Below are 10126 nucleotides of genomic sequence, written 5' to 3'. Positions count from 1 at the left end.
ACAAAAGCAGGGACATAAGGTCATGAATGGGCCCAAAATAACTCGGGACACTGAGCAGACGGATGCAAGCGGTGCATCTTGATGGAAATGAGGCCAAGCTGATAAGCTGAAATAGTCTACCCTTTCCAGGCGCCCTAACCTCAGTACAGAAAAGAGGCTTTAGGAACCTCAGTACGGAAAAGAGAAGCGCATCAGTGTGAGCAGGTGTTGGGTTTCCTCTCATCATCTTCGGTGTATTACTTTCATTCTTAAGACCCTAGAAGATTGGAAACCACTCCACTTACCAGGAACTCACTTGGGAATGCAGATCTGGCGGAAGCTGTTTTTTCCTGTAGACACTTCATGACTCTGGTTTCCACAACAGCAGGCATGGCTGTCTGTGCCAAGTTGCTGGAGAAGGGCACCTTATCTGCAAAGTCACGAATCCAAATGGGCTGCCATTGGCAAGGGCGGGAGGAAGTTGTTTGGTTTAGCCTCTCGGAGGGATCAGAAGATTGGGAGCTCTGGGAGGAGGGTGAAGCCGCCTGTCCCCTGTTGTCCCTTGGAACAACCCCAGGGGAAAGGTCATTGGTAGCTTCTCAGAGCTACCAGTGGGGGCTGTGTACCAGAGTGTCTTTTAAAAAAAATCTTCACTGAATTTATTACAATATTGTTTCTGTTTTACGTTTTGGTTTTTCAGCCGCAAGGCATGTGGGATCCTAGCTCCCTGAACAAGGATAGAACTGGCACCCTCCACATTGGAAGGTGATGACCTAACAACTAGACCACCAGGGAAATCCCAAGAGTGTCTTAATAAAGACCATTTTGTTTGCAGTAACAGAAACTCAAACCAGCTGAAGCAAAAAAAAGAGGACATCTATGGGAAAGGAGAGCTGGTTCCTGACAGTCCTGACTTTTCTCCTGATGGTCCTGACTTCTCAGCTTTGCTCACCCTGTGATTCTCTAACCTACCTTGTCGCCTTTTGATAAGGTCCCTTTCTGTTTAAGTTAGCCACAGAAGGTTTCTGTTGTTTGCAACCAGAGACCCTGGGGTGATACTCTGTCCTAGTGGAAGCCAAGGGCAGGCCCTAGAACTGGTCTTTCCCAGGAAAGAAACCAGGAACCAGAAAGTCATCCGGAATTAGGATAACTTTCTGTGTCAGTTGGAATGCTTTCAGCTTTTAAATAACAGAAGCCTTGACGTGGATAGGTGAAAATGTGGAGCCTCTCCCAGATGAACCCTGGCTGTGCGGTTTGCTTTGTCTGATGACATATTGGCAAACACAAGGCAGGTGGAGACTTGAAAAGTGTGCTTTGGGGCTTGGTCTCTCCTGCAGCTCTTGGGAACTTGTGGCTTGATCTGACCTGCTGGGCAAAGAGAGATCACACCAGGCAGAGACAGAAATCCCAGCTGAGGCCTTTCTAGACCAGGGTTTCTCATTCTCAGTACTGTTAACATTTCGAATCAAATAAGTCTTTGTTGTGGGGAGTGGTTCTGTGCACTGTGCAATGCTTAGCAGCATCCCTGGCCTCTATCCCCAGATCAGCGGTCCTAACCTTTTTTGGCACCAGGGGCCAGTTTCATGGAAGATTCCATGGACTGGGGCAGAGGGATGTTTTCAGGATGATTTCAAGTGCATTATATTTATTGTACACTTTATTTCTATTATTATTACATCTGCCCCACCTCAGATCATTAGGCATTAGATCCCAGAGGTTGGGGAACACTGCCCTAGATAGTTGCACCCCTCATGCCAGTTTAAATATCTGGACACCACCAAAGTTGTGTCCAGATATTGCCCAATATTCCCTGGGTGACAAAATTGCCCCTGATTGAGAACCACTGCCCTCACCCAGCTTGCCTGTCAATGACCAGGCATGTACACGAGGCATCCCAAACCAGCCAGCTCCAGCCAGGCCAGCCTAGACCAGTACATGTGTCCTGCTTGACCCATGAAATCATGAGAAATAATGTTTGCCATTGTAAGTCAGCAAGTTGTTGAGATGGTAAAGAATCTGCCTGCAATGCAGGAGACCCAGGTTCAATCTCTGGGTTGGGAAGATCCCCTGGAGAAGGGAATGGAAACCCATTCTAGTGTTCTTGCCTGGAGAATCCCATGGACAGAGGAGCCTGTGGACAGATGGGCTGCAGTCCATAGGGTTGCAAAGAGTCAGACATGACTGAGTGACTAATACTGAGAAGTTTTAAGTGGTTTGTTCCACAGCACACACAGGTACACCTAACTACAGTGACTTAAACAGAAAGGGATTTATTTATTTACATAACAGGATGTACAGAGCTAGGCTGTTCAGTACACTGTGGTGTACAGCACAGTGATGTTACCAGGCTCCCACCCAGGGTTTTCATATCTTTCCACTCCGTTGTCCTTGAGGTGGGCTTTGGCCTCTTGCTTGTTTCCTGGTGATTCCCAGCATGGCTGCTCCAGCTCCAAGTCTGAGCTCCAGGAGAGAAAAGGCAGACAAGACAAAGGGACAAAGAGAAAAATCTCTCTTCTAGCAAAGTCTTGCCTTTAATTCCAGAAGGGAAGCCCTGTCCAGGACCTTCACTTGCATGTCATTGGCCAGAATTGAGCAACATGGCTGGGTCTAGCTGTAAGGGAAACTGGGAAATGAAGGTGCTTAACCTTCAGCTTATGCAGTAGAAGGGCGATGACTAAGGGACTCGTAGTGTCCACTGCACTGTCTCTCTGGTGGTCTCGGTTTCTTGTCTCCACTTGTTTATCTATCCCGGCTGTCTCATTTTAGACTGGCTTTGTTTCTTCAAACACAGTGGAAGAAATGGCCACACCAGCTGGGAACTGCATCAAGACCTCAGCTCCATACCACTACTAACCTGTGTGGTGATCCTGTGCCCTACTTCTAATACCAAGGGTGGAGGTACTGATTGGCCCAGCTTGGGTTAGAAGTGAAACCTGATTGGTCTGGCTTGGGTAGACTATCTACTGCTCAGCCAACCAGCTGTGGCCAAGAGAGCAGCATTAGCTAGGGTAAACCTGATTGGGGGGGGGCAGTGTGCATTCTCTGAGAAAGGGGTATGTGGCTGAGGTGATACCCAAAGAACCATCTAGTTCAAGGAGTGAAGAAAGGAAATCACCATCGTGGGTTGCAAAGTTGATATGATAAAATTAACATGTCCTTTGAGAGACCTAAAATACAATGGAGTCACAGAGGCATCACATTTGACTTCTGCAAATTCAAATATTCATGTTCAATGAGATTAAGTATTTCCCCCACCACCACACAATTTGGCTTCCAAACATTAGCCAGCTTCTTAACTACTGTCTAACCCAGTGATCTTTTCTGGTGCTGGAGACTGCTTTTTGGATTTTGGGGATGTGGTGCAGTATGCCGCTGCTGCTAAGTCACTTCTGTCCTGTCCGACTCTGTGCGAGCCCATAGACAGGCAGCCGACCAGGCTCCACCGTCCCTGGGATTTTCCAGGCAAGAACACTGGAGTGGGTTGCCAGTTCCTTCTCCAATGCATGAAAGTGAAAAGTGAAAGTGAAGTCGCTCAGTCGTGTCTGACTTTAGCGACCCCATGGACTGCAGCCTACCAGGCTCCTCTGTCCATGGGATTCTCCAGGCAAGAGTACTGGAGTGGGGTGCCATTGAAAGTAATATCATATTTTTATGGAAAACTGGGGTTTTCAAGATTACTATTATTTTTTTTTAAAATAATTTAAAACTTTTTAAAAAATTTATTTTTTTTGGCTGCACCACCATGAGGCATATGGGATCTTAGTTCCTTGATCAGGGACTGAACCTGCACCCCCTGCCTTGAAAGCATGGAGCCTTAAACACTGGATCACCAGGGAATTCCCTTCAAGATTATTTTTAAGGTCATGTGTAAGATGTACCTTCTCACTGTGTAAGATGTACCTTTAGTGAAATATCACACAAATAATTTTTCCTATTTCCTTCTAGTTTTAATCAGTATAAAGAAGGCATTTGGTTTTTAAATATAAAAATATTTTCATTGTGGCTTTTTAAAATTAAAAAAATTAGTGATATTCATGATTTCTGCTGTTCCTCCCATTTTATTTGGTAGTCTTGGCCATATAAGAAAGGCAGGGAGAGGACAGATGGCTGCAGAGAGGGCAAAAATGAAAGTCTCTCCAAATACCATGGAAAGAGTGTGTCCACCTGGGCAGTGTGTGCCCTTTGGTGACTGGGTACTTGGTCTGTCCTGATGGCCTGTGACTTGAACTACTGGGCTTATCCTGCTGTGACAGAATGGGCAGTGCGAGACGGGGGTTAAATACCTGGGTTCCAGACCCAACCCTTGAGTTTCTTACCTGTGTGACTTTAGATGGGCCATTTAACTTTTCTGGACCTCAGCTTCCTCATTTGTAAAATGGGGAATATAATACTATTTACCTCCCAGGGCTTGGAGGAAGATTAGATGAGATGGGTTTTGAAAACAGCAGAGTGCCATATACATGTGACTCATTGTTATAGAAGTGATAAAAACAGGTTGGTGTTCAAATTTATTATAAGAAATTCATATATAAGTGTACTATACCGTGGCCCCCGCAGCCCCTGAGGTTACCCTTCTGTCCTGTGGCCCCAGTAACATGCCCTGGGTTTTCTCAACTGTGGGTTTCTTGCGGCTCCGTGGAGGTGTGACATTTGGGTACGTCACATCCCAGACACATAAGTTTATCTACTGGGCCTAGGAGTCGGAATTTTGAACTAATTCTTCATATGCCCGAGTGCGTTTACATTCGTAGATAGCTGTGAAAAGAGCCCCTCTCCCCACACACTCTGAAAAATTGCACTGTGCAAAATACCAGTCTAGGAAGCAACACATAGGGTAACAATCTTTTAAGTCCTAAAAAACTGTCTTTGTGATTTAGTGCGGAAGAGTCTCTCTGATTCATGGAGGAGGATCTCACGAGACTCGGTGGGATGATGTTTCTAGTTCCTTCCACCAGGCTTAGAAAACAGAAGGCTCTGGCTGGACTTGCTGGACATCTCTCTCTTTAGCATCTCTCTTTCTTGGTCCATCTTTGCAGTGGCTTTTCTGGCTCCGACCTTCAACAAGAGCAACAAATGCACAAACTTGACAATTGTAAGGAGATCCCCAAATATACCACTCAAATGGACTTTTTTACTCAAAATAAAGTATTTGTAAAAAATAAATTATATACAGACATAGATGTGTGCAAAAAGAAGCTAAAATAATCCACTATTCTCACACTACCCACAGGTAACCTTATTGACATTGCAGTGTACTCCCTTCCAGATATAAAGATAACGCTTTCTCTTCTTATATTTTCTTTTTTTTTGTTTGTTTGTTTTTGAAACCAGGAGTTTCTGATTATGGGCACATTCATTGGGATGGACTTTCTCTCGAAAAGCTGTTACTAAACTGAATGTCTTATGTCTCTGATGTCTTAGGAGGAGAAAATGTAGGATATTCAAGGGGAATCTGTCTAACCCTATTCTAAGCACTGCCCCTGGCTTGGGGCAGTCATGAGTATGACTCTGTCCCTGGTCTTAGCTGATCGGGCACTTTGGCACAGGCTCGGCTTTTCAGATGGTCACTCCTAGGATTTAGGATTATGGGCTCTATGATGCTACATACTACCTGAGCTGGTTCTTTGAACTGGGGGACCGTGAGGTCATCCCTTTTTATCACATGACCATAGATAGATGAGATCAGGGGAGATTTAGGCACAGAGAGGTGATATGAGCTCTCTCTGTGTGTTTATGTGTAAGACAGATGATGCTAGGGAGATGACGGCCTACCAGTTCTCTTCTGAGGCCAGGCTCTCTCTCAGCTCTCAGTATTTATGAGGCACTCACTCTTACATTCTTATAAAAGCCTCCTCCCTCTTTCTGAATAGGTTTCTATTCATTGCAACCCAATAACCTCTCTCTCGCACGGTTCTGTTTATACTGTAGATACGATTGTAACTTGCAAGTTACTTTCCAGCAGGCTTCACATCACCAGCCCTACTTCCTGCAAGTTTTTGACTCCAACTCATGCCCCTGGGGAAAGAGGGCCTGCAGGCCTACAGGTAGTCAAGTTTCAGCTCTGCCTCTGAAAGCGTGATCCTCGGTCTCCTCACCTGTCAGATAGGGACCAGAATGTCCTGTCTTCCTCAGGGGTTGAGAGGAGGTTCTGGGTGGATTTAAATGGAAGGGGCTGGTAGGACCATCTCTGTAACTCTTTTCATTTTAAGACAGGCTTAAAAATCACGTTCTGTGCCTGACCTATGCCAATGGGTGCCAGGAGCCTTGAAATGTGCTTTGAGATTGCTTTCAAAATCATTGCAGGAAAACATTTCAGGGTGAGGTAGGCTAACATCTCTACACTAGCCCACAGAATAAATATTGGTGGGAATGCCCAGATAAAAGGAAAACAGATAGCAAATGTTGAGAATCTTTTGCCTCTAAACCAGTTTTCCTTTGTATCCTTTTTAGTTAGATTTTCAATAAAATTGGATGGGTCCCCAGGGCCAGTGCCCTGACCTGGTGTGGGGCTGGCTGTCAGAGCGAGAGTCTGGGTGTTTGTTAAAAATGAAGATTCCTTAGTCCCAGGGTCCCCCAAGTCCCAGGTCTGCCATGAGCTTGAGGTGGGAAGCACCACAGAGCAAGCTTTGGTCAACTTTTTTGAGTGATGAGGTCGGGGACAGCAAAAGGCAGAGGGGATGGCTGAACTGGGAAAAGGAAGGGGTGAAGAATGGGAAATGTGAAAATTCAAGTGTGGGCCCGAGGGGTGGGGGAAGTCTGGCTGGGTCTGTCCCTGGCCAGGGACCTCCCATAGCAATAAGCATTCATCCTGCATGTTTGGAATTGCATTCCCGGCTCACCCTTAGAAGAACAAGGCCAGGATAGGAGGCTGTCATTTAAATAAGGACATTTAAATTGGAAATTTGGCAGTTCTATTTCCAGTTTTTTAAGGAATCTCCACACTGTTCTCCATAGTGGCTGTACTAGCTTGCATTCCCACCAACAGTGTAATGGGAGGGGGGTTCAGGATGGGGAACACATGTACACCCATGGTGGACTCATGTCAGTGTATGGCAAAACCGCTACAATATTATAAAGTAAAAATTAAATTAATTAATTAAAAAAAATAAATTGGAAATTTGGAAATTAACTGGGATAATTCCAGTTAATACTCAGGGCATATTGGAGTGGCAGATTTGGGCACAAAGATCCCAGTTCATTCCCACACCACCTCAGGTCTTGGTTTTAAACATCTCTACTTCATGGAGGCCTCTCCTGGTCCTTGGCCTGGGGAGGGGGATGGAGAGGTCCCTGTGAAAAGTGTTCCTAAACTCAGGAACAACTCAGAAAGTACTGCATTGGCCAAAAAGTTAATCTGGGTTTTTCCATAACATTTTAATGGTAAAACCTGAATTAACTTTTTATCCAACCCAATATTTGTTTAATTTATTTGCCCCAGAATAAAAAGCCATGAAAGACTGGGAGTTTTACATGTTTCTTCATTGATCTAACGTGGCGTTTCTCCTTCTTTTTTTCATTATCATCCTTTTCCTTAAGAAGCCTTCTTAGACAATTTTTCCTAATCACTTTTGTTGTTGTTTAGCCTCTAAGTCGTGTCCAATCCTTTTGAGATCCCATGGACTGTAGTCCACCAGGCTCCTCTGTCCATGGGATTTCCCAGGCAAGAACATTGGAGTGGGTTGCCATTTCCTTCTAAAGGGATCTCCCCAGCCCAGGGATCGAATCCGCATCTCCTGCATTGCAGGTGGATTCTTTACCGCTGAGGTGGCAAGTTCTCACCTCCGTGAAATTTGATTATTACAGACAGCACTGTGTGTATTTCTGTGCTTTATACATTAAAAAAGTAGAGTTTTGCCCTCTCAGGGGTGATATTGCTGCCATTGAGAATGGGATTGAATCCTGACACCTGAATATTACCCGCCATATCACAGGCCTCTCAACAAATATTCGTTGAATGAATGAAGGCTGGGGTAGTATCTCTTTGTTCATTTTTCTGTCCCCAGTTCCTAGCACAGTATGTGGCCTAGACTAGGTATTCAATTTATTAACTAGAAGACTTTTCCCTTTAGCATACGATTGATAATTATAGAAGACTGTTAGCTGCAGAGGAAAAATAAAATAAAATCGATATGAATCCCCTAGGATCTTAAAAAGGAATAATGTGCTAGTGTTCTGAAGCGTCCCAGAGATGGGGACTCTGTCATGAGAAAGGCTGAGACTCTCTGGGAGTCTCTTATGCGAGACTGAGAGAGCAAACTTTATACGTCCCATCTTTATCAATGTGGTTCTGGTGACTCCACAGCCTGAAGGACTCCAGGTCCACTCTGGAGGAAGGAGTCGCCCAAGCTACACTTGGTAGGGAACCTGGAGGAAACCTTTCTGTACCAAGGAGATCTCAGACACCAACTTCTAAGCTGGGACTGGAGTGCAAGGAAAATGGGAAGCTGGCTCTTTGCCCTCAGCCAAAGCACCATTTGCCCCTACTCTGTTAAAGCCAAAGGCAGCATGAAATGCCAGGGGGTCTTATATCTCTGAGAAGCACAGTGTTCCCACAACATCTGGGACCCATGTCAATATCCCCTCTGTCATTTTACATCCCCAGGTGGTCCTCAGACAAAACCTAGCTTAGGGCTCTTTCTTCCTTCTCCGCTTCAGTCATATACGTGAATGAATAAGTAACAAACTTCCCAAAATTTCCACTTTGCAGAGTGGCAAAGGTCTGAGATCCATAGGGGCCCCCAGGATGCTCTCTGTCATTTTAATGTCCTGCTCTGGGACAGTAACCATCTTCTGGCCTTAGAACAAGGATGCTGGTTGAGAAGAAGCTTCCGTTTTCCAAATATATCCCTCACCTAGAATATCTTTGTTTCTTCTACCAATGATAATTTGGTTGCTTCAGAATGACTGTGGCCTTTTATCAAACTTGAATATGTCTCTTCTCTCTTACTCAACCAAAATGTGTTCAGCTTTCAAGCTCCCTGAGAGCTCGCCTCTACTTTCTGCAAAGTGGGAACGTGGATTGGCTTAATTCCAGTTCCAGGCAGGGCTGATTTGTCAATGGCAATGTTTCAACATGCTCAAGATTTCAAAGTCCTAATTCTCAACTTTTAAAAGAATTTTAGAGGACGCTTCTGTGAAACTCAAGAGAAATGCCTTCAGAAGTGTTATCAGGTTTATTACCTGGAAGTTTATAACCTCAAGGAAGAAAAGCCAGCACTCTCACCTGGGTGTCAGATGTCTCCTACTTAGCAGCGTGGCTCTGGACAAATGGTCTCTAAGCCTCAGACACCTCATCTGAGAATCGGGTGCCATAACAAAACCTACCCCCCACAGGGTTGTTGTGAGGCTTGAATGAGGTACTGCAGGCCGGGTGCTTAGCTCTGCGTGCAGGGCTCATGCTAAATGCTCAGTACACGATAGATACAGTGTCACTGTCAACTGGGCTTCCTGCTGATGTTCTGCGGTTTTCTCTCTTCTCTCCTCTCCTGGCTCACCTGGAAATTTGCGTTCTGCATCTTGTGCTTCACCGCCTCTACAAACATTCGTCTCTTTAACACAGAAAGAATATTGACAAATTTTAGCTCATGCTCTGCTTTGTCTTTTGCATCAAAGAAAAACAGATTTTTCTCAAGTTTCGGATGCTACCCATTTGGATGAAATGTTGAGCCTTCCTAGGTGAGGACATGAGGATGAGGGTCTGCAGAAGAGGGAGGGGATAAGGATGGCGGCGGGGGGAGGAGTGTCTGTAGAATGGGATGTGGCTTTGGGGCAACGCTACACTGTCCTGCTGAACCTCTTAGAGATCTCTGTTCCAGATTCCAGTAGAGACGGAGGTGGGTCAACCAAGAAGGCTATGAAGGATGCTATATTCTCCCTGGAGGGCAGATCTGCTCTAGGGGGAAGCACAGCCTTCCAGGTCACTAGAAGAGGCTGTACATGTGCAGTGGTTTCCACCAAATGGCCTAGGCATGACAAAAGCCCCAGTGTTTAACCTCCCTGGCAGGGACCCTGGGGGCCTGTTGGGAAGCCGTCACCGAGAATCTGGAGCTTGCCCCTCCCCTGGGGTTTGATAACTATTGCTGCCCTGATCTGCTCAAGACTCTTCACCTCAGGGACAGTTCTTCAAAGAAAGAGCATCCCCGAGACA

General features: G+C 45.5%; 1 protein-coding gene across 5 annotated transcripts in view; it reads right to left on the bottom strand.

Annotated features, from left to right (window-relative positions):
* Positions 1-4474: 4474 nt before the first annotated feature.
* Positions 4475-10126, bottom strand: part of FHAD1 (forkhead associated phosphopeptide binding domain 1) — a 160490-nt gene continuing 154838 nt past the window's right edge. For 4 of the 5 annotated variants that reach the window (XM_040263983.1, XM_040263984.1, XM_040263986.1 and 1 more), the window contains 2 exons: positions 9474-9527; positions 4475-5034 (listed from right to left, as the gene is read on the bottom strand). In XM_040263983.1, coding sequence (XP_040119917.1) covers positions 4918-5034; positions 9474-9527 — 171 coding nt within the window. In that variant the 3' untranslated portion in view covers positions 4475-4917. The remainder of the gene's footprint in view (positions 5035-9473; positions 9528-10126) is intronic. The other variant, XM_040263987.1, reaches the window with a different exon arrangement.

The sequence above is a fragment of the Oryx dammah genome, unplaced genomic scaffold (genome assembly GCF_014754425.2).
Source record: "Oryx dammah isolate SB20612 unplaced genomic scaffold, SCBI_Odam_1.1 HiC_scaffold_21, whole genome shotgun sequence".
Classification (NCBI taxonomy): Eukaryota; Metazoa; Chordata; class Mammalia; order Artiodactyla; family Bovidae; genus Oryx; species Oryx dammah.
This window is presented reverse-complemented; position numbering and strand designations above follow the sequence as displayed.